We start from the raw sequence: 23,267 nt of genomic DNA on the forward strand, positions 1-23,267 counted from the left end.
ATACAATGACCGTAAAGTATCACATAACGTGGCAGTTGAGCTTGGAAATGTATATATCACCAACTGACCACGACGAAAAGCTTTTGCAGCTTCTAGTGCCTCATGTCAAGGTTACGTTGTGTTCAAATATATGTGCCAAGCTACAATATGAGTTTGAAATATCCTGAAATACAAGATAAACTTTATATTAAATCAGAAGCAGGACCATCTACTACCGTTTCTCTGTGTGAAAGATCAATGCTCTTTTGCTACGTACATCGGCTAAACAACCAGCCGTCTTAGCTGTACAGGGAAAACAAGGGGAAATTGGAAAACAATGCAAGTACGCACACCACGAAAGCTTTGCTGACGTGAGCACAAACACAGGATCACTACAAAGGAACTGATGATTACTGGTCATGAAGTGACCCTTGCTCAACCCAATACGACATCTGCTTTGTTCACAATTATTCGGAAACTTTGGATTGCATAAATTGCTGTGAAGATGTTGACCGTATTGTTCAGAGCGCTCCCAGCGCTGAGTAATATGTTGTTTCTCTTGGACTATACGTTTGAACTGGGTGCCATGGTCGGTCACACTCCCTGTATCAGGTAGCAGTGCGTCTGAGCCTCACGAGGCAAATAAAGTTGTAAAAATGCCGTAAATCAAGATCCTAACTCTTTCCGAAAGCCGGAGATACAAAACCTCCTTGGCGGCTGTCATAACATAACGATGCCTTTCAAAACTGTCCTCCACACTTTCGCCGTCCCACCCGCGCTGTACAGCGCCATACGGACCTATCCCGCCGTACCACGCCTTCCAGGCGCAGGAAGCGCGACCGGGCGCCTCCCTCCACCTACAACCACGACAGCACTGTGCCCCGGCCAGTCCCGCGTCCCGCCGGGGGCCGCGGGGAGGCGCGGGAGGCCGCACGGCGCGGCGCAGGCTCACATGATGAGCGTGAGCAGGCCGTCGACAATCTCCTGCAGTATGCCCGTCTCGTTACTCACGTTGGGCGTCACCTCCCGCAGCCACTCGTCGGCCTGCTCGTCGAAGTCCAGCTTGCAGGCGGTGCGCAGGTCCCGGGCGGCCAGCTCCCAGCGGCCCAGCAGTCTGCGGCGGCCGCGGCGGCGCGTCAGCCGGCGCGGCCCCCCCCCGACAACCACGCGGGGACACGGACTCGAAGAGGGCAGGCAGGGGCTGGACGAAGGGAGGCAGGTCTGCAGCGCGGCAGTGCCACGGCACAGGTGCATGGTCACCGTTCGATCACGCCGGGGATAAGGGACGACCGTTCACTGCTAGTGTCACTGATCCACAGCCTCCGACCCCAGACGGAGCAGGCGGAGCGCCGTCCCATGCCCGCTGGGGTCAGTCGGGCCACGCTGACTGCGGCACAATTATAGCGGATTTAATTATATCAATTATAGCGGCACAATTATAGCGGACAGGGAGCAGTCTCACCGCGCCAACAAGTACAAATGAGAGGAAACACTCCCGGCTACCGCGAAGTGTTCAAACACAACACAGTCTCGGCACGGCGCGGACGCAGCCTTCTCCCCCCCCCCCCCCCCGTGTTTCAATATTTTTCCACTTGGTTGTCAGGGATGTCGATATTTATTCATGGTATTACACCACCTATCGACTTACATTTACTGCCTGTTGCCCCTCGTCTTGCTCAAAATCAGGCAATCAACATGGGATCGGGCCGGGGTCATCCCAGCATCTAAGCGCCTCAGGCTTGGCAAGTGGGCCGGACAGGTCTGATGCCTGGATTCCGAGTCAAAAGGCAACGGATTAGCGCTAACCAAGTGCGGGTGGAGGCCGCCGGAGAGTCAGGATTCTGGTAGCATGAATTTACATTGACATACTGGATACTCCACCAGATAAATTTTGTAATGCTGCTCCACCCCTCCCCCAGGTTCCCCTGGATTTGGCACTGACCTATTGGCGCGTCCCCTGAACTTGTAGGCAGCAGCCGAGTCAGGGGTTGATCTGGATGGCCTTGTCACAGTCTCGCACGGCCGCCAGCGGCTTCTTGATCTTGAGGTAGCAGGCGGCGCGCTTGGCGTGGAACAGCGCCGAGCCTGCGAGAGGGGAAGGTCAAACGCTCTCCGAGGCGGGTAGCACCGCCGGGTCTAGGCGGCCACGGGCGTAACGGAGGACAGGAGCGGGTCTTCTATGGTGTCACTGTTTACTGATCCGATGAATTGCAGGGTTTACAAAATGTCAATAAAACATCATGCACACAAACTAAAGGTTAACAAAGATAAGCATGACGTCAGACAACCAAGAAGCAGTGACAGGTTTTGTTACTGAATCATAACTTGTCATCAGGGCTTCTTCACCAGTTAACAGAAGGTGTCAGAACCTTTTTCCTTTCTGTTTACCTCTCTGCGTGCCGCCACTACGAAACCCGTTGCTCATATCACCAGTACTTGTTCCAGAACTTCAAACTACATGCACTCCTGATTAGAATGATGTGCACAGAGGCTACGTACGTACACACTCTGTATGATGTTTGCTGGCGGCCACTCACCCGGGTTAAGCTCAATGGCCTCTGTGTAGAGCTGGACGGCCTTGCCGAAGTCACCGTCGCAGAAGGCGGCCTGCGCGGCGGCGCGCTTCTCGCCGGCCGCCTCCATGTCCTCGTCGCTGACCGCCTTGCTCGAGTCGCCCATCGGCTGCGGCTCGTCCATCTCCGGCTCTACGGGGAAGGGGGGGGGGGGGGGCGGGGCGTCAGAAAGGCGACACCGCAGCGGTCCACACGGACGCAACAGCGACACGGCCACGGTCGGAGCGGCAGCATGGCAACGACACAGAGTCGGAGTGCTGGCACCGTGCAGGCTTCTGCAAATTTCCTGGCGCTGGCCTTCGCCAAGCAAGCTACAGGAATTCAGCTGCCAGAGCCCATGCTTGAAAATAAGGCCCTGATTCTACCAATGCTCCACGAAGCCACGTCAGCAGACGTCAGCGGTGCCCCCGTCGTTTCTTCAGCGTCGAGGCCTCTCACCGAGCACGCCTGAGTTATCGATGTCGATGTCGCTCTCCTCGGACTCTGGCTCCTCCTCCGGCTCGGGCTCGGGCTCCGGCTCATCGGCCGGCGCCGGCTCCGGCTCCGGCGGCGGCGGCGGGGCTGGGGTGGAGGTGTCACCGGAGCCCTTAGCCGGCGGGTCCGGCAGCTGGGCACCCAGCTTCCGCAGGTAGGCGCGGAAGAAGTCCAGCTCGGGCATGTGCAGGATGGCCGGGTCAGCCTCACATGCCTTGATGAACAGCTTGAACTTCTCCACCTCAGCTGGGCTCAACATGGTTACTGCACAGCTGGAACATGGACAATGATGTGGTAACAATGCCCACTTGCTTTGCTTATAGGCCACTTACATACTTGTGGTGGTGAATTTGACATTTTTGTGTCATTCTGGTACATCCAACATTTTCATTATAATGCAACATGATACTTGTAGGGATACAAGAAACATACTGGCATGGCATGATACTTTTATTATGTTGAAATACCAAGTTGTGTTTTCATGACTCACTACTGGAATTACAGTCCAGATCACATGACCATCAGAATAATACAATGATGCGATGGTCTCAGCTATTCTGCCACTATGATGTTTCCTATTTCAGGGAATTTTACAATACCCAACACATATCATAATGCAATGAATAAACATACAATACACACTGCATAAACAAGCATTGCTGAACAGCTTGCAGAATTGCTGAACACTGCAGAGGAATTTAAAAGACAAATTTTTACATGGAGTAACACCTACATCTGCACCTCAAGCAACAGCCTCCTTCCATTAAAGCTGCAAGAGGATTCTTAGTGAAGATTTGGCAGTCTTAGTATACTATTTGTGGTTAGTTCCTTAAGACTCTTTCAAAACATAAGTCACCTTAGAAGCTTGCTCAGTTGGTACTGGGTATGGATGAGTATACTAAATGGGACATTTACGCATCTTGTGTACAGTACTCTCTAATTCAGAGACCATTATGCCAAAGTTCATGATTGCATCTCTTGTATCCATGGCAATATATCCTTACTGAGCTGCACACCTATTTATGGAGCCTATGTAACCATCTTTGAAACAAAATGCTTCAAAAATGAAGGTGACTACACAATTCAATATTTGTGGTTTCTATGTTCCTTTTACACAATAGATACAAAACTGCAGTGTTGTTTGAAAACAAAATATTGGAACTGGTTAAGTGTGTACATTCACTGGACAAAGTTATCAAGATTTTCTTTCAATTTGAAAATAAATATTCTGAGGGTTTACACAAATGGTTTTACATTCAGATCATTTGCAAAGTGGATACTGTCAATGTAATTAGGCCTGCTGCCCAGTTTAGGACAATACCATTCAGTTGATGAGTGCTATGTGGCACACTGTGCAACAAAATGGTTTCCCACCCCAGGTGGGCCTACTTTGGAGAGTTGCCACATAGCCCTTTGCTCCTGGTTAGATAACATACTTCATGCACTTAGACTCATATCCAGTGCAGCTGGATGGAGTCCAGCAAGTTAAATGCATATGATGAGCATGGCTATAAAATGATAAACTCAATTTTTGGGTGTGGTAAGTTCAACACCAGAGTTGTGCTGCATGGGGCAACTGGTTACTGTGTTTTGAGAAGTATCAAAGGTGCTCAAAGCATCTTATTGACAAATCAGACATGGTTTGCAAACAAGGTAAACCTCTTATTCTAACTTCCCCATGGGTGCTGCACCAATATCCAAATATCATGTTCTCACAACCAGCACAATATAACATAGCCTGATCCACAACAACTGCCATGTCACTTTTTAAGCATGCTTGATGTCCAACTGAGAATAGCATCCATTTGAGCCATGACATTGCAATACCCTGACTTCATGGTGAATACAACCTTTCAACAACATGGAGTTAGCTGTGTGAAATAGTACTGCAGAAAAACTATCAACAGTATTTCAAATTATGGCCCCAAAATATGATTTGGTCACACCAAGCATGTGCCAGTTCAAGAGTGTGCCAATGGCCAAAAGTCTCCCAACCGCGCGACACAAAATGCATAAATTCCCATAAGCAAAAGGTATTCCTGCCAGCCAACAAGCGATATAATGTTAACAACACTTCAGGGGAACTTCCAGGCAGGATGTAACCCACCTGGACCGACGCCTAAAGGCGAAACTCTAAAGAATCCAACAAACGTCTGCGTTTAGGCTAGCACCAGTGTTACCTGCAGTCTTCCTCACTCTCACTCGAGCCAACCGTTTACAAAGTGTGAATGCGAGACTGAGGGAATGTATTACCTCTCTATGGACGAATTATCGGCAATACACCGGTCCCTTTAACACAAACCGCGAATCATGTGCAAATACAAATGGCGACGTACTCGGCGCAATTATAGCCATCGCGCAATCGGTGTGATTCGTATTCGTGGATGCGCAGCCGACTCTCCCTTTGACCAATCAAAGCACTGAGTGGAAGCAAAGCAGTTGGAGTAAGGATCAGATCTCTGATGGGATTCGTTGCTACCGAATTTCGAGAACGTCATTACAACAATTTAGAATACAGTTCCGGAGCGGTTGTTCGCGTTCGAAGTTGTCCGAAGACTCCCGAAGTTCCGCGTGTACGTCAACAACAATGCTGAAAACGACCTTGAGAGAGCCCTAGTGTGCTCGGACGCTGCTCAAATTTGGGCTGCGGCGTTGCGGGTGTAGGCAAGTGGATAGATCTGAGGCCTATGCCCTCTCCCGCTGGAGGCGGTGGGGTCCCTCTCTAGTTGGCAATTTCCCGTGGCAGTCGCGCGGCCCGCATCGGGAATGGTCTGTGGCAGCCGCCAGTAACCGGGCTGCCGCGCGAGGCCCGGAATCCCGCCGCCCGGAGCGGCCCAACACTGAATCTCCGAATCTCCCGTGGTCAGATTCTAATCCCGCCCTTGCCTCCACGGTGCTCGCCGATCCGCCACGAAAAGGCGCGGCTTCGCTGCGCGCACACCCTGCTCCGACGCCGTGGAGGCTGGCGCCGCGGTTCCCACCTCCAGCGAGGGCGGACCCGCGCGGCGCCGTTTGGATGCCCGCACGGTCAGATGGTGTTGTATTGCCCTGGGTCTGATAAGCCGGACCGTGCGCGGTCCCACGCAGCTTTTCGAACGTGGTCTATCACCAGTGAGGCGTATGATGCGCCCCTGGTGCGATCTCGGCCCGGCAGAACCGGTCCGCTGCTGAATCTTGATCCTCGTTTCGCGTGAAACTCGGGAGCAATACAAAAACAATACAATACGGATGCATTTCTTAGTTCGGCTTAGCCTTTTATCTTTGAGCGATTGCACAAACTATACTACGGACAAAAATACTTCACTGATACAACCTCCCACGGGATAAACGTATGGCACGTCCGCATCATATCTTCGTTATTTGAACATTTTGTTCACCATCATGGCTGGAGATCATGTGGGCAGGGGCGGCCCCACCAATTTTTGATAGGGAGGCGAGATCGTAAAGCCATCTTAACACTTGAATAAAAAGCAATGGCTATGAAATCACACGTTTGCAACTAGCGTTCTCGTAAATGGGCATTGCTATGTCAATTTCTTGTCAATCTTCAGTTGTCGCACCTTTGGCATGGGGGGGGGGAGGGGCGGGAACCGGGGTGGGGGCTGGGGCTGAGAACCACACCTCTGAAAATTTGGCACTGACCCTGTGGTTATTGAGTGAATGGAAAGAATCAAACCAGCTGTCATTCCCTCGCCTTCCTAACGTGGAAGGACGTCCGTTGCTCCATTCCGACAGAAACAAATTGCTGGTAGTGTCGCAGGTTCTTCTCAGCACAGTGCAATATTTTCAGCTCGACCAGTTGGTCTTATAATGTACTGGTATAGAGATGTGTGTATCTACAGTGATGGAAGCTTCGTGAGGTGATATTTTGTGCATTTTTACCCCGCAACTACACTTTGGCCTGGGCACCCGATTCCAAAAGGTTTTTGTTTGCTTGTGGAAGAATAATGACAAAGAGCAAATCTCACACGGGTAACGATTTGTCTTCTTTTGCGAGTGCCCTTACTCCCCCCCCCCATGCTAAATTGCCCCCTTCCCCATGTTGGCTTTGTCCCCCAATGTTTTTGGCTGGAATATTACAAAAAACGTGGGTAAAAGATGGTCATGACATAAAAACTATCTTCCTTGATCTTGCTACGTAGTGGCGTCTCGTGCCACTCCCATAACGAAAAGTCGTGGTTGCTCTCATCACAAGACACAAATCGTAACAGCTGAGCGGATAAGCGATGCAATAAACTTCCCATACCTGGCGCCATAAGACACGCAATGGCTTGTGAGGTTAAAGTGAAAAGCTCTGGAACATGGGGGTGACCTACGTCCCTCATGGTTAACCCCGTCCCCGTCCCCCACGGCCAAAATGCGTGCCGCCTCCCATGATCGCTACAGAAGGACGCCATCGGCGCCCTAAGGTGGCCTCTAAGGGGGTGCCTTCACGTGCCGCTCAGAAGAGACGCGTGCGTCCAGTGCCTGCTCCCTGGATCCAACCCTGCATGACTTCTAGCTGCTTAAATCAAAGACTTTTTAATTATATGAAGATTAAAATCAGAGAGAGAGAGAGAGAGAGAGAGAGAGAGAGAGAGAGAGAGGAGAGAGAGAGAGAGAGAGAGAGAGAGAAGAGAGAGAGAGAGAGCGAAGAGAGAGAGAGAGAGAGAGAGAGAGAGAGGAGAGATAGAGAGAGAAAGAGAGACAGAGGAGAGAGAGAGAGAGAGAGAGAGAGAGAGAGAGAGAGAGAGAGAGAGAGAGGGAGAGAGAGAGACGAGAAGAAGAGAGAGAGAGAGGAGAGATAGAGAGAAGAGAGAGAGAGATAGAGAGAGAGAGAGAGAGAAGAGAGAAGAGAGAGATAGAGAGAGAGAGAGAGTAAAGTGAGCTAACCAGTAGGGAAAAGCGGGGGTGGGTGGGTGGTCGGACCTTAGGTTCGCCCCTCCCCCCAATAATTTACAAAAATTGACAACTCTGAAATCTGACCTTTTATTACGGCGGCGACAAGAGCATCCCAATGACACACTGCTTAGGACTACAGAGTTCACATACTCATTCTAGGTCTGCAGCGCGACTGTTTTTTTATGTGGTCCTAAGCACAGCCAAGTGTTTTTTTTAGTATGATGCGTTTTTAGACTAGCAAAAGCGTCCTACGACACGAAGTGGATGCATTTGGTCTAGGTGAAAGAAAGCACGTAATACACTGTTGCTGTGTTGATACTCCTCTGCATCATCATAGTTGCTTTGCCAGAATAGAAGTTCAGACCAGTGGTGCATACAGGGGGGGGGGGGGGGGGGGGGGGGGCGGGGCACGCAACCCCGTGTTCCCTCTTGATTTGACCGCACCGCCAGCCTGCCACCGACGTTGAGCTGACCTCGTCGCCAGCTCGTCGCCGTCCCTGAGCTGACCTCGTCGCCAGCCTGCCGCCGTTATCAGCCCCGCCTGGCGCTAGACGTCAACTTGTCCCAAGTTGTCGACCTTGGCGCGGTGCCAGCTCTGCGTTCTCTGCTGTACAGTTGAGCAATACAGGACGGTAGTTCGTTAGGCGGTGCTTAGGCTGGGAGTGTGCTCCGAAACTGCGGCGTCTGTACTGCAGGACCGCTCACTCTACGGCATGGCGTCGGGTCGCGGCCGCGTGCTCTCCATGCTGCAGGCCATGGACCGGATGTCGTGTCGGTGTCCAGCGCATGGCTCCGGTGGTGCCGTCCGGCGCGCCGCCGCACCTGCACCCTCCGCAGACTACGCCTTCGAGATGGCCTGCTCCAACATCCGCTACGGACCTGGCGTCACCCAGGAAGTCGGCATGGATCTCAACAACATGGGTGCGAAGAAAGTGTGTGTCATGACCGATGCCAACCTCGTGCAGCTATCACCGGTCAAGGCCACGCTCGAGTCTCTGCACAAGCACGGAGTCAACTACGAGCTCTACGATTCTGTCCGAGTAGAGCCCACCAACGAGAGCTTCGAGGACGCCATCCGCTTCGCACGAAGTCATCCGTTCGACGCGTTTTTGGCCGTGGGCGGCGGCAGCGTCATGGACACGGCGAAGGCGGCCAACTTGTATCTCTGCAACCCGGAGGCGGACTTCCTCGACTACGTCAACCCGCCGATCGGCAAGGGCAAGCCCATTCTGGGCAAGCTGAAGCCACTGATAGCTATTCCTACAACCTCCGGTACAGGCTCGGAAACCACTGGTGGTGCTATCTTTGACCACAAGCCTATGAAGGCGAAAACAGGAATCGTCTACCGCGAGCTCCGCCCGACGCTCGGCCTCGTGGACCCTCTGCACGCGCTGACGATGCCGGAGCGTGTCACCTGCTACAGCGGGTTCGACGTGCTGTGTCACGCGCTCGAGTCCTACACGGCTGTCCCGTACAACCAGCGTTCCCCCCGGCCGGACAACCCGATCCACCGGCCGGCTTTTCAGGGAAGCAACCCTATCTCTGACACGTGGGCGGAGGCGACACTTCGCGTGCTGGCCAAATACTTCGAGCGCTCCGTCTACGACGCCGGTGACGTGGAGGCCCGTAGTCATATGCTCATGGCCAGCCTGTTTGCCGGCATGGGGATCGGCAGTGCTGGCGTCCACCTGTGTCACGGCATGAGCTACCCGATCGCGGGCATGGTGCGGAGCCACCAGCCGGCCGACTACCCGCACCACCACGCCATCATCCCGCACGGTCTGTCGGTGGTGATGACGTCGCCGGCCGTGTTCCGCTTCACGGCGCCGCTTTGTCCGGAGCGCCACCTGCGCGCCGCCGAACTGCTGGGCGCCGACGTGACGGGCCGCACGGCCGCCCAAGCCGGCCCGCTGCTGGCCGAGCGGCTGCTGCAGCTGATGCAGACCATGAAGGTGGAGAACGGTCTGGCGGCGCTAGGACTACACGTCCGAGGACATCCCGGCGCTGGTGCGCGGCACTGTGCCCCAGCACCGCGTCACCAAGCTGGCTCCGCGGCCGCAGACGGAGGAGGACCTGGCCAAGATGTTCGAGGACTCGCTCACCGTATACTGATCGTGACAGAGCGCTTCACACACATATGACACTCGCACTGAGTGGTATGCAACGATGGCTACATTTTGACCTTGAAGTTTGTCACAGTTGGCGAGAAAAATTGTTGCTTTTGGGAATTTGTCAAGTAGCCCTGTGGATCTTATGCGTCGTGGGCGAATGTTCTTTGTACTTGGCAGAGGAAGATGCAACGTTGCCATTCTATCTCTTTAACCAGCTCACCTGTCGAGGGACTTGTCAAACCTCTAGTCCCATCACTAGCGCATCTCTAGACATAATCTTGCGGAGTTGACGCATGGGCTGAATCACCTAAGCGGCCTGATCGCTTTGCGTGCAGCTCAGTTGTAAAATGGCATAGATAAGTCTGAATATTGTTTGCGTCCAAATCACGTTGTAGGCGTTTTGTAGCAGCAGTACACTTCTTCTTTTCTCGGTTGCCCCAGTGAAAGAATGTTCCGACTTTGCGACATCTGCCCTTGTCGCGACCACCGTCGTTATGACGGCGGCAGAAATTGCTGAGGGCCGTTGTCAGCTGTTTCGGTTTAGAGGTAACGCTTTTAAGCTGTCTGACCAGCGCATTGCGGGTTTGCAGGCTTGAAAGTGGGACCTCCACTGACATGAATAACGTCAGTACAAATGAACGTTTGTGATTAGCACAGACGGTGTCAAGGGCCAGTTACCGAGAAGCGCATCGTTTACAGTTTGAACCAGCGCGTCACTATAGACCGTGTGATACTCTGTTTCCTGTAGCCAAAGTCGAAGTACCCTTCGAAAACAGACACTGCGGTAAACGCCATCCGAAGTAGGGGTAGTCAAAGTAGGTAGGGGAAGTCAAAGCCATAACATAACGTTTCGCTGAATTTTCGGAAAAATGACCTCATGTTTGCATATTTCTTCCTCTTAACAGTGTTTCCGGCTTTTGTAGTATTGATTACACAAGCATTTTGGCAAATTAGTGTGCTGCAAACATTACAAAACACACATGTTGAAAAATCAAGCCAAAGGAACCGTATTACTTTCAAAGTGTCGAGCAGGGAGACCAGTAAGATTTCTCCTGCGGAAGCGGCTACTTCAAATCTAAATTATGAGCTACGCGGAAGGATTTCGAGAAGCTGCAAAAAGGCGCGTCGGACGCGTCTGATCCAACAGTGAGAAGTACAACTAAGGTGGCATGATTCTCTGTGGTTAAGTAGGCGGTCCTGGCAAGAGTCATATGGTCAGATGATTTTCAACTCGAGTGACTGATGAATTAACTCGTACGCAGCGCGACTGAGCCTCTACCAGCTAAACTGCCAAGAAATATGGAGTTTTCGAGGCATTGTTGATGCTTACTTATATGCCTTCATTACCTTAGATTTCAGAAACATGTACACGCAATAAATGCTCAACAAGCTCAGCAGGCCCCACGTCTCTTGAAACTTTGCTCGTCCAACACCGCAGGACGCGTCACTGACGAGTTTGTAGCTGCGGCAGGTACCTTATCAGTGTATGTGTTGACCACCACTGTTCTGTCACTAAACCAATGCCTTAAAGCCAGGCAAGAGAGGTATTGAGCTCCTGGTTTTTCGGCATTGCGAGTTGCGGTCGTGTTCTGACAACAATAGACCTTCAATATGCCAGAGGTGCTGCTCAAATGGCGTCATAAAGCTGTGCCCCGTCATTGGCCGGTTGTTCTCCGCTGGCCCAACCAATAAACCAAACGATGGACCTCGGTGGCGCTCAGTCTTTAATTCACGGGAAGAAATGCCGAGTCTCTATGTCAATGCAACATCAATGCCAAACCCATGCTGCCAACACCTGCCGATGTATTTCTTTTTCAAACACGGCGTGACGCACATAGCACAACACGTACACCGGGAACGCCTTGCTTACCCGCGTTTATGCACATAGGGCATCGACATGAAACACATTGACGCAGGCATCGGAAGGTGTTTGCAAAACCCAAATTGCTTGTTACCCATCTAACGCCAGTTGCCATGCTACGTATTCGTCTTCCAGTTTTCTGCTTCCGCGATCATCATTAGATGGTGAGCGAATGCATCCTCGCCACGATCAGTATACGGTGAGCGAGTCCTCGAACATCTTGGCCAGGTCCTCCTCCGTCTGCGGCCGCGGAGCCAGCTTGGTGACGCGGTGCTGGGGCACAGTGCCGCGTACCAGCGCCGGGATGTCCTCGGACGTGTAGCCTAGCGCCGCCAGACCGTTCTCCACCTTCATGGTCTGCATCAGCTGCAGCAGCCGCTCGGCCAGCAGCGGGCCGGCTTGGGCGGCCGTGCGACCCGTCACGTCGGCGCCCAGCAGTTCGGCGGCGCGCAGGTGGCGCTCCGGACAGAGCGGTGCCGTGAAGCGGAACACGGCCGGCGACGTCATCACCACCGACAGACCGTGCGGGATGATGGCGTGGTGGTGCGGGTAGTCGGCCGGCTGGTGGCTCCGCACCATGCCCGCGATCGGGTAGCTCATGCCGTGACACAGGTGGACGCCAGCGTTGCCGAAGCCGATGCCGGCGAAGGCACTTGCCATGTGCATGTGGCTGCGGGCCTCCACGTCGCCGGCGTCGTAAACAGAGCGCTCGAAGTATTTGGCCATCATTCGCAGAGTCGCCTCCGCCCAAACATCAGAGATGGGGTTGCTTCCCTGGTAGGCCGGCCGGTGGATCGGGTTGTCCGGCCGGGGGGAACGCTGGTTGAACGGGACGGCCGTGTAGGACTCAAGCGCGTGACACAGCACGTCGAACCCGCTGTAGCAGGTGACACGCTCCGGCATCGTCAGCGCGTGCAGAGGGTCCACGAGGCCGAGCGTCGGGCGGAGTTCGCGGTTCGCTATGCCGGTCTTGGCCTTCAGGGGCGTGTGGTCAAAGATGGCGACGCCAGTGGTTTCCGAACCGGTGCCGGAGGTTGTAGGGATAGCTATCAGTGGCTTCAGCTTGCCCAGAATGGGCTTGCCCTTGCCGATCGGCGGGTTGACGTAGTCGAGGAAGTCCGCCTCCGGGTTGCAGAGGTACAAGTTGGCCGCCTTCGCCGTGTCCATGACGCTGCCGCCGCCCACGGCCAAAAACGCGTCGAACGGATGACTTCGTGCGAAGCGGATGGCGTCTTCGAAGCTCTCGTTGGTGGGCTCTACTCGGACAGAATCGTAGAGCTCGTAGTTGACGCCGTGCTTGTGCAGAGACTCGAGCGTGGCCTTGACCGGTGATAGCTGCACGAGGTTGGCATCGGTCATGACACACACTTTCTTCGCACCCATGTTGTTGAGGTCCATGCCGACCTCCTGAGTAACGCCGGGTCCATAGCGGATGTTGGAGCAGGCCATCTCGAAGGCGTAGTCTGTGGAGGGCGCAGGCGCGGCGGCGCGCCGGACGGCGCCGCCGGAGCCGTGCGCCGGACACCGACACGACACCCGGTCCATGGCCTGCAGCATGGAGAGCACGCGGCCGCGACCGGATGCCATGATGCACGGTGGGAGATCCTGACGGGGGACAGTAAGCGTGGGCACCCGCACCGGCCGCAGCCACACGGAAGACGAGCCTCACGCGGCGTCCACGCGTCCGGTGAGCCGCCAAGGTCGCCGTGGGCGGCGGTAGTAGCGGCCCGGCGTGGACGTGCCGTTTTTTTTTCAGGGCGCGCTACGTGCACTCGGCAACGCTCCTGAAGTGCCAGGCGTGGGCTCAGACCGAGTGACCGAAGTGGTATTCTCTACAGACTCACCCTATACGTGATGTGCTGGGTTTTGTGATGTGTGATGCATTATTTATATTTGTGCTCTGCCTTACGAGTGTAAGCATGTGCATTGTATTGTGATAGAGAAACATCTGTTAGAGCAGATGTGCTTTAACACCTCTTGCCTTGCTTGAAATCACGCTGCATTGATGATTGGCGCCTTCCTGAAATGGGCGCTGAAGCTGCCACTGAAGTTGATCTAAAACCAGACGCGGCCTCGGAAGGTTGAGCTAGACCGTCAGGATTGTGCAAGGGTCTGGGACCGGCAAAAAGCCGACAATGAACCGTCGCCAGCGTGCCGTGAGCTGTTGCTGTGCGACAATCAAGTTGTCTTTTTAAAGTCATTTTATTAAGCATCGGTTGCATGATTCGTTCCTTATACGGGCGTCTGGGGCAGATATACCGTACAATTCCTTTGAGCAGAAGGAATCTGAGGCTCAAATAATTTTAGCAGTAATACACGTCCGTGAATTCCTAGCCTTTGTTCACAGGCTTCATTGGGTCAGGCGGAATGAATGGGAGGTTGAAGCCATGCTGTGTAAATAATAGCTCAGCGCTTTTTGTCGTAAAACACGACGCGAAGAAACTTAGTTCAGCTAAGGAAAACTCGACTTTTGCTTGTGGACGGGACAGATGTTTCCAATTTCCGACCAGATCCTGTTTACCGAACGCGCCGTGGGCATTTGAGCGCACTGTCCCACATATTAACCTCAACCACTCACCATGTCAGCACATTTATTCAAGATATCACAGACGTGCAGCGCCAGGCGGGCGCACCGACCTCGTCTCAGGACTGTGGCCTCACTTCGGCCCCTCTGCTGGTACACATAGTCTGACATTCACGTTACAACACCCTCATGGCCCTCATCGCGGGCTCCCATCATAGATGGACCACTGTCGGGTTTCAATGGTTTCCTTATACCACGAGGACAGTTCTTGAGCGGCTGAACAGCACCCTGCGCTGTTCGAAGCGTGCACAGCACGCCCTGCTGTTCGGGAGTGCTATTCAGGGCCGCCACCATTTCTCTGTTGTCCCGCGCCGCGCTCTGGGCACAGGCCCACGGCACAGCGCAACGTACGGCGAGGCAAGCGCACGGCAAAAGCGACGGCACAGCGCACAGCGCCCGCACAGCGGTCTTACACCGCGCGGCAGCAGCCCACAAAGCGGCACACAGCACACATTGGTCAGCAGCGTCCAACGGCAGCCGACCGCGACCCTGGCCCCGCGCTCGACAGCAAAGGCCGCACTTGTATAAAACGCTGGCCGTGTGTACCCTGTATATCTCGCAGACGACGGATCTCAGGCCTACCAGAAGTCAAATAAACACCACACGGTCGGGTCAGCGTTGGTTGGTTGTTCCACGCACCAGATGAGATCGTCACTATTGCGGTACAAATGCGCCTTTCGAGAAACTTACAGCAGCTGCGGCCTCAACCCCCCTGGTCCCGTACCATGCCATCACTTCCCCGACCGGTAGCAACGAGCTTCACTTAATTACCAGGTCCCTTGCCTGCGTCCATGCGCAGGATCACGCACCGTGGTGTCACTGTATTCGCAAACCAAACAAACGGGCCTCAGATCAAACAACAATCCACTTCGCATGCCGCGGCATGTTCGCATGCCACACCGCCACTGCCTGCCACACACTGCGAACTTTTTCGAACGCACTTCTTCAAGAGCTTCCCCACAATAGTAGCCTCACGGGTGGCAGGGTTCAGGCGCACCACAGTCCAGTTCTCCCATGGTTCTCCCACGGCGAGAACGGTAGATTTCGCTAGTGTTTGTCCGCTATCTGTACCTGAGACTCAGTTTGAAAATATGTTGCTGCGAGGAAGGCTGGCACGCTGGAAACATACGCACGGTCACATTAGCGCGTTTCATCGTCATTGGGATGTACCATGTCCAGCGGTGATCATGGAAATACATTTGCGGTATTTTATCTAAACATTTAGGCCAGCATCGATAACTTCAGCGTTGCAAAATTTAGGTCAGCCAGTCTGGGATCTGAGCAGTAGGGACCGAAAATAGGAGGTTTTCCAGACTGTCGCTGGCATGATGTGGCTCGTTTTTGTTCAACTCACTCTACAGTGTCGATGGAAATCAGTCCACAAGATTATTTACACATACCAACGACTCAAAACTCATATGCGGAGAGAGCTTTAGTAGCACCCACCTAACCCTAGCTCCTTCGCCGCCCGCTACGTGACGCTATCCCTCGGGACGCTTTCGCCATCCGCCGCCTGGCGGCGCGCGCGCACAATCTTCAGATGGCGCTGTATGTACTCCTCGTGCGGCGCGAGCCGGGCGGCGCGCAGCAGGCAGGTCTCGGCCCTGGCCAGCTCGGCCCGCTCCACGTACACCACGCACAGGTTGTGCAGGCCCTGCACGTGCTCCGGCTCCAACTGCAGAATCCGCTCGAAGCACTGCCGGCGGACGGGGGTGGCACTGAGCTGCGGCGGGCGCCCGGCAGGAGATGAGAACGCGAGGCTGACATCACGTGGGGTAGCAACAGGTGGCCCTCGCAGTAAACGCCGCGTGCATTTTGCAGTGTCGTATTTAGGACCCCTCCATGAAATTTTAATGTACTGATATGATTTGGCGAGACAGACCGGGAGCGCTTGTCACATTGTCATATTCTATATTTTTATCGCGGCATGTTTTACCATTTGTCCTATCCACATGGTAGGCATCAGTGCTAAAAAGCACTCTCGCAATTGTTTTACGTGCACAAAACAATTTAAGATGGCAAGAGCTAGTTCGCAAACGAACGAAGTAAGCGCCGGATCATTGGTGCGACGGGCCGGCCAGTGGTCTCACCCGCTCCGCCTCGTCCAGGTCCTTAATGTTGTTGACGTAGATGTCGCCGAGCAGGATAAAGGCCTTGACGTGGTCCGGGTGGTGTTGCACGAGCCGCGTGAGGAAGGGCGCCGCCTCCAGCGGCCGGTCGGCGTCACTGAGCAGCAGCGCCAGGTTGAAGAGGGCGCTGCGGAAGTCCGGCCGCGTCTCCACCGCCTGTCGGCCGAGCACGTGACGGACTGAGCCTCTGGCCGTGCGGAGCTCAGGAACTGTAGCTGTCTTCGGGTGTGTCGCCTAGTCAGACCACATGGTGCCAGGGAGCGCACCCCAAACGGCATAGTTTGGCTCATATGATTAACTGCTGTCTACACGAACCAAGCCCTTGGAACAAGGGAAAACTCTGTTATACCTGAGTGTTGCGGATGATATAGCCCACCGCTCGTCTGAATTACATCAGCCATCTCTGCCAGACGGACAGCACATTTCCTCCCTATTCCTCTCCGCCGCGCCCTCCCCTACGCTCCGCCCCGCCCCACCCACCCACCTTCCTGAAGTGCGTCTCCGCGGTCCACAGGTCGTGGTCATCCATGGCCAGCATGCCCAGGTTGAAGTGGACCCGCTCGGCGTCCACCACGGTGGGCTGCAGCTGCAGCAGCCGTCGCAGCCGCTGGTAGGCCCGCGGCCGCAGCTGGCCGCTGCCCAGCTCCTGGATGAGCACGGCCGAGTTGAGCAGTGCCTGCTGGTGGTCCGGGTCGTACTCGAGCGCCTTGTCTAGGTAGGCGAGCGCCTGCGCCTGTCGCCCCTGCTCCAGGTACACGATGCCCAGCTGTGGGGACAGGCGGAGGGTCAGGACTCCTGCGCAGCTGCGGGCACAGGTGTTATGAAATACCAGCAGGCTCGCAGGCCTGACAACCAAACATGGCAACACGAAATAACATGGCAGTACTGCGAAGACAGCTTGGAACGAAGTGTAGGGGAATGACAGGGCTCCCCATCCTTCCAGCCCATTTCCCAGGTATTTCCTACGTGCGGTTGGGATTAATAGGAGGGGACTCAACTGCCTCGCCGCTCCCAGCTGCCATCACTCCTTACATCACACCGCGTGCCGTCTGCACCGGGTGTCTCCTTGACCATCGGGCGCCTCCACCGACACCGCACAGCTGTGGCGCGGCCTGCTCACGGCCTAGCCGACTCCAAGGCGCACGCTCACGTTGTAGTAGATGTCAGGGTTGTTACTGTCGTAGAAGAGCGCCGTCTCGTAGGTGCGCTGCGCCTCCTTGGTGCGGTTCAGCTTGATGAGCACAGTCGCCCCTGTTGATGTAGGCGCGCGTGTAGTCGGCGCGCATGCTGATGGCCTGCCGGTAGAGGGCGTCCGCCTCCTCCAGCCGCGCCGGGTCGCGCGAGATCAGGTTGGCCAGGTTGAGCAGCACGCTCAGGTGGTTGGGCGGCACGCGCGCGTGGTACACCTCGCCCGGCTTCGCCCGTGGCAGCAGCGACATGGCCTGGGGGAAGACGAGGTTCAAACAGGGGCCGGCAGATGCGACACGCTCTGCAGGCGAGGAAGTGTCCTCAGTAGTGGATGTCGCCCTACTCTAAAGAGAACGGCACGATCCATCGATAGAACAAATCATGTTTTGAAAAACTAGATGAGATGGGTAGGGTTTTACAACTTTCAGGGGTTTGTTATCTTTCTTTAGAACAAACTGCATTTTGAGGAACCGAATTCAACAACAGCGACACGCTACAACCCGGATCCTTAGTTTTATATTATTCATCGACATCAATGTAAACTGGAGGTTTTATTTCGCAGAAGGCGCGGGCTCGTTAGCCCTATAAAAATAGTGTAAATTAGCTAACTTTCCTTACGAGCGAGATGGCAAGCCGAGTGAGTCTCGCTCGAACTGTGACTGACTGTGAATAACTGTAACTGTGAGGAAATTACCCCCTTGAGCGGTCTGTCACGTCCCGGCGGTCACCCTTTCTAAAAGCAAACGCCTTTGTGGCCACTGGTGGTGTGTTCTTGCTGATCCTAGGAAGATTTCGCGGAAGTCTTAAAAAGCTGCAAATTGTTAGGTTTTTGCCTGCAAGCCGTTTGATCAGGTCGTTTTGTCTGCAAGATTGTATTATCACCCCGATTTCACCTCCGCCGTTATTTCACCCAAAGACGTAAGATTTCTAAATTGCCTAAAACTGAAGAAAAAGGGTCGAAGCCAGATCAAGATCTTATGACGCGGCGTCTTAGCGGCATTAGACTCACATACTGGACGGGAAACGGACGGACGGGAAAATCACATTCGCAAAAAGACATTACCTGGCCAATGTGTGTAAACGGGCACGCGCTCGTGTTTTCAGTAAGATCTCAGCAGCCAGAGCGGGCAAGGTATGGAAATCGCTTGCACGGTATAGGCGAATCTAGCGGCGACAGCTGCCTACCGGCTCTCACTGCCCGACCCAGAAGAGGGCCTTAATCGCAGTGGGAAAGCGACAAATGTTAGCTTTTCCGAAACTGATCTTGGGTACAGGACTATATGGCCTAAACTGGAAGTGTCTGAATCATAAAACAACACACGGGTGCAGCTGTGAATGTTATGGCCAATATCAACCCACAGTATTTGCGATTTTGACAATATTTTGGCCACAGCTATCCAGATTGTAAATAATTGCAAGCGCGTTAATTTCGTCGACTAAGGTTACTAAGCCCGATTAGGATTATAGACCCATAGCGGTTTTTCAGGCAATAGTGTTTGTGAATTGGCGAGTAAATGCCGCATTGGTTGATTTTACCTGCTAAATTTGCATGCGAAGTAGACTTTTCAGCGCGCGGACCGAACTCACTGGCATTGGTTGCCGAATGCATCTGGCTTCATTAGATTAGCTCTTGGCATCATCCAAATGATGGGAACTGACACCCCTCACTTCTGTCATCGCTTCGCTCGTGCCTCACCGCGCGTTGCCTTGTGATGGTAATGGCAAGTTCGAACTTCTCACAGTCCGGAGCATGTCGAAGTAGTCTTTGTTGATCGGAAGAGTTCAGCGGCTGCACAACTGCTACACTTTTCCGTTATTCAGTCAAACTGAGCGCTCGTTACAGGCTATTGAGTTTGTAAACAGCAAAAAACATCTGCAAATATTGCCGTTTTCGTTATCTCTCGTCCTGCCCGTGGGCGTGCGCTGAGTCTGGGACAGACTACCAGCGCGCCGCCTTGATCAGCAGCTCAGGCCGCGGTCTGAAGCCAGCTTGCCGTCTGGGGTGGCGCGCGGCGAATTTTTCTCTCCAGCCGCACTGATACTTAGCCGCCGTCAGTCTCGGGGTCTGGCGGGCGCAAAGTTTATAGTGGCGGTGCGACTCGCTGTGTGATTGATGACCAGCCGGTCGGAAGTTTGATTAATCTTTTGACGAGCGAGCTGCGCGGGGCCAAGAAGGGGTTGATCGTCGGCGCGCCTGGGGCGAAACGCCGACACCGTGGGGAAGGGGGGGGGGGGAGGTGCACAGGGGACGTGCAGGTGCATGGTGGCACTGACACGCAAAGGCGAGAGGGCTAGGGAACAAATATAATCCGACGGCGTTCGAGCTGCGAACGAGACGGAATAGCTAGAGATATGACAAAGGGGAGGCGGCGCGAGCTGCCGCCATGCTACGGCGCTTGGATCACGTGGCTTGCAGCCTGTACGGCACTTTCGATGCGCCCATGACGAATAGAACACAAAACTGGAAGGTGGGTACCATTATGAGTCAGAGGATATAATTGAATACTCTAAGGAGTGGAAGAAGCGAGTGGGAACTTCTTAAAGCAAACAACATTCTTTTCCTAAACAATTTTGTGTCAGAAGGAGGAAACTCGGGCCCAACATTTCTCGAGGCACATAATGAGAACGCTCACCTCAGAAAACACACAATTTATCACACACAACGAAACGGTGGCTGTACTCCAAAAACAAAGGTAAGCCTGGGAGCTCGCACTCATTCATTGCACCGTCCCGAAAATTGTGGCCTTTTTGTTTCCATAAAGAAGTGATTAATTGAGCACATGTCTCGGTAAGTATGCAGCATATTGGCGCAACGCGACCAGTCTCACACCCGAAAGCATAGAAATACCGCCGCAAATAACACTGAATAAGTTAACAGCTGAAACGGAAGCGGTGCAAACCAGAGAAAACAAATGCACCTGAAATATTCAGGGTAGTTTTCGCAATAAACATCTTCCCTCGGAGGATTTTGAAGCCTTAGTCTCCTGGTACCTGTTAGCGAATGTTTGTCAACTTTGCATAGTTCCGGAACCAGCCACTGGCGTATTGTCTGTTCATTATCGTGTCCCTCGGCCCGGCGCTCACAACGCCTGTGCGCCCATCTGCAGCGCTTGAGAATCTCGCGGCGCTAACTGGATCTCATCATGCATTTATGTAGGCCGGCAGAGATTGAGCACAATGGGCGCCCGTTTAGCATTCAGGGAGGCCGCCAACGCTCGGAGAATTCGGCAGGCCCCGGTAGTCTGAATGTAAAATCAGCCGAAATCACTTAGGCAGAATTTAACGGGCCTGACGGGAGACCGGCGTTCACAAATAAGCTCAGCGTCAATCATCAGTTAACATATCCGTCGCTGGAATGGCAATGGTCGGGTGGGTGGCTCTGAGAGAACTCACGAACGGCTGAACTGCTGACCGATTTACGAGGCCGCTCCTTTCAGTCGACTGACGTGGCGGTGCGGCTCTCGCGAGCATGCGGCACGCGTGGAGAATTTATGGACCGTGTAAGGAATAATGCATCCTCTTCTCAGGATCCTCGATTGAAATGCGGTGAATTTGAAATTACTCACGCGTCTCACACGCTTGGCGGGGAATGGCGCTTTCGCACGTTGTTCCGCAGGCGCATACGCAACGCTGAGGAAGTACTGCGCCGTGTTGTGGTGCAGCGTCGGGCTGAGCAGCTAGGACATACCGCTCCCCTATACCTCCCGTGTTACTGAAGGTTTTCCATGGATGCTCGCACTGCAGCTGTCGCTGCTTCATCTGTATGGTTACGGCACGGCGTAGGACGGTTTCAGACCGAACTTGTGGGACGCGGGCTTGTTACTATGCAGTGTGGCTTGGATGGAGAACTTGGGCTTATCAATGAATCGCCAACTGGGGGTCGTGGCAGGAAACTTGGCCAAGTGCTCCATAATGGAGCAGGTTCTACGCAAGGGTTTGTACATGACTTCTAGTTCTCTGGTCAGGTCATCCAGTGCACTATTCACCCACGATTTCGCCAATGTCGCGAAGTTCTGGAATCCTGGCGTGCCTTGCCTCAGCGGAGCCTTACTGCAACCAGCTGGCGATCGACTTCGCCCTCGTGCCACTCCGATTCCAAGCTACGTCCATGCACCCTCAGTGGCCTCTCCAAGAGCTCTACAAACTCGAATTTGCCATTAAACAACTGCACCGACCTTCAAGTAGGACTGCTCTGCTTCTTCGTACATTTTGAGGCTGTTGTACGTCCGGCCCACGTTAATGTGGGCTCCGATATCGTCGTTTTGCACTCTGCAAAGACATAAAGTCATTGTCGAGGAGGCTCCATTAATCACACCTGCGACATGACATCACGGATTTAAATCATGCACTAGAAAATGCATGCGATTCGACGACGTTTGGTGGCAACAGCGCTATCACGCTTTGAATACAAGAAGCTATCGCGGACTGGGTGTATCCCGAAGCCCTACGCTTCCACGCCAGTAGGTCCGCCCCTCGCGACACTGCTAGTTCGGACCCCCGCCGTCCGACCCCGCCGTCCGGTCTGCCCGCTCCTCCCGGCCGCTGCCCGCCGTCCCGCCCCACCGCGGCGTCGCCGCAGCCCGACGCAGCCCCGCCGTGGCCCGGCCGCGTCGGCGGCGACGAGCGACGGGCGGACGTCCGACGCCAGCGGCCGGCGCGAGAGGCGCCGTCCGCGGGCCTCGCCACGCCCGGACCGACGCTGTCAGCCGTAGGGGCTCCGGCGGGGCGAGCGACGCCGGACGTCGGGGTCTACAGCCAGCTGCAAGGCGAGAACCTGAACATTTTGGCTGCTGGGGAATCCTCTTAGACGCGGCCGTATCTTTGGATGTTTAAGCGCAGTTTAAGATGCCAGACGAGCCCTCCTGAGAAGTCCTTGTAGGTCTGATTCTTGGAAGTAAGTGCTGAGCCCGTACCAGTACTTAATCTGATAACAGTGTGAATCTTATCCACCTCTCGTGGTAATTAAAACTCAGTTCCCCAGAGCTTGGGGCGGAGACGTGGTGGGCACTGACGAATAGTTTAACTTCAACGGCACCAGATAACGACCACCGGCCGGTAATATATACGTCCTCTCAGAATCCGGCTGGTTCCCAGTCCTCACGACGATTTAGCAGCTCGAACTGGCTAGGCTGTTAATTTGAGACGAGATTTCGCTAATGTAGATACGTGACGCGACTTCAGAAGACTACGTGAGACGCACCCCGCTGGCCTGCTTCTGGAATGTAGCGATGAGTTTTATCGCCGGTCGCACGTGAAATGTGGAAAACGAGCAATCATTGCAAACTAACGCACGAGCTCGTAACATGTTTGGTGGCCCTCTGCGAACGGGACTCTGAAGTAGATACTTTTTGGCAGGCATTGCCCGCAGACCAATTCAAAGCGAGGTAAACCTGATCTCAGTGACTTAACATCAAAAGTGACGCGCCGGTCGGAGACCCACCTAACCCACCGGGGCCGCGGCGGAAACCTACCTAACCCACCGGGGGC

At 54.2% G+C, this 23,267-nt stretch overlaps 4 protein-coding genes across 4 annotated transcripts in view; 1 reads left to right on the top strand and 3 right to left on the bottom strand.

Moving 5' to 3' along the window:
• The window catches only part of LOC119108328 (hsc70-interacting protein-like), a 31,171-nt gene extending 25,812 nt beyond the window's left edge, over positions 1-5,359 (bottom strand). Inside the window, 6 exon segments of the mRNA XM_037231905.1 lie at positions 991-1,093; positions 1,922-1,965; positions 1,967-2,064; positions 2,517-2,684; positions 2,991-3,298; positions 5,280-5,359. Coding sequence (XP_037087800.1) covers positions 991-1,093; positions 1,922-1,965; positions 1,967-2,064; positions 2,517-2,684; positions 2,991-3,285 — 708 coding nt within the window. The 5' untranslated portion in view covers positions 3,286-3,298; positions 5,280-5,359.
• A 3,224-nt stretch (positions 5,360-8,583) lies between these two features.
• LOC119107893 (hydroxyacid-oxoacid transhydrogenase, mitochondrial-like) lies at positions 8,584-10,100 on the top strand. Its single transcript, XM_037231467.1, is given in 2 exon segments — positions 8,584-9,886; positions 9,888-10,100. Coding segments are annotated over 2 exon segments (1,398 nt in total). The 5' UTR covers positions 8,584-8,620; the 3' UTR covers positions 10,020-10,100.
• Positions 10,101-11,804: 1,704 nt separating this feature from the next.
• On the bottom strand, positions 11,805-13,524 carry LOC119108537 (hydroxyacid-oxoacid transhydrogenase, mitochondrial). Its single transcript, XM_037232126.1, has one exon. The coding sequence runs from the start codon at positions 13,464-13,466 to the stop codon at positions 12,069-12,071; it is 1,398 nt and encodes a 465-aa protein (XP_037088021.1). The 5' UTR covers positions 13,467-13,524; the 3' UTR covers positions 11,805-12,068.
• Positions 13,525-14,453: 929 nt separating this feature from the next.
• LOC119108660 (protein O-mannosyl-transferase Tmtc3-like) overlaps positions 14,454-23,267 on the bottom strand; it is a gene marked incomplete at its 5' end in the record, with an annotated part of 37,331 nt that continues 28,517 nt past the window's right edge. Inside the window, 7 exon segments of the mRNA XM_037232280.1 lie at positions 14,454-15,580; positions 15,910-16,159; positions 16,554-16,748; positions 17,077-17,358; positions 17,743-17,835; positions 17,837-18,034; positions 21,956-22,049. Coding sequence (XP_037088175.1) covers positions 15,935-16,159; positions 16,554-16,748; positions 17,077-17,358; positions 17,743-17,835; positions 17,837-18,034; positions 21,956-22,049 — 1,087 coding nt within the window.

Source organism: Pollicipes pollicipes, unplaced genomic scaffold, assembly GCF_011947565.3.
Source record: "Pollicipes pollicipes isolate AB1234 unplaced genomic scaffold, Ppol_2.1 Scaffold_6686;HRSCAF=7923_pilon_pilon_pilon, whole genome shotgun sequence".
Classification (NCBI taxonomy): domain Eukaryota; kingdom Metazoa; phylum Arthropoda; class Thecostraca; order Pollicipedomorpha; family Pollicipedidae; genus Pollicipes; species Pollicipes pollicipes.

What these genes read in the sequence shown, in the direction of transcription:
- LOC119108537 (XM_037232126.1), bottom strand. Translation starts at nt 13,466, where the DNA reads ATGGCATCCGGTCGCGGCCGCGTGCTCTCCATGCTGCAGGCCATGGAC.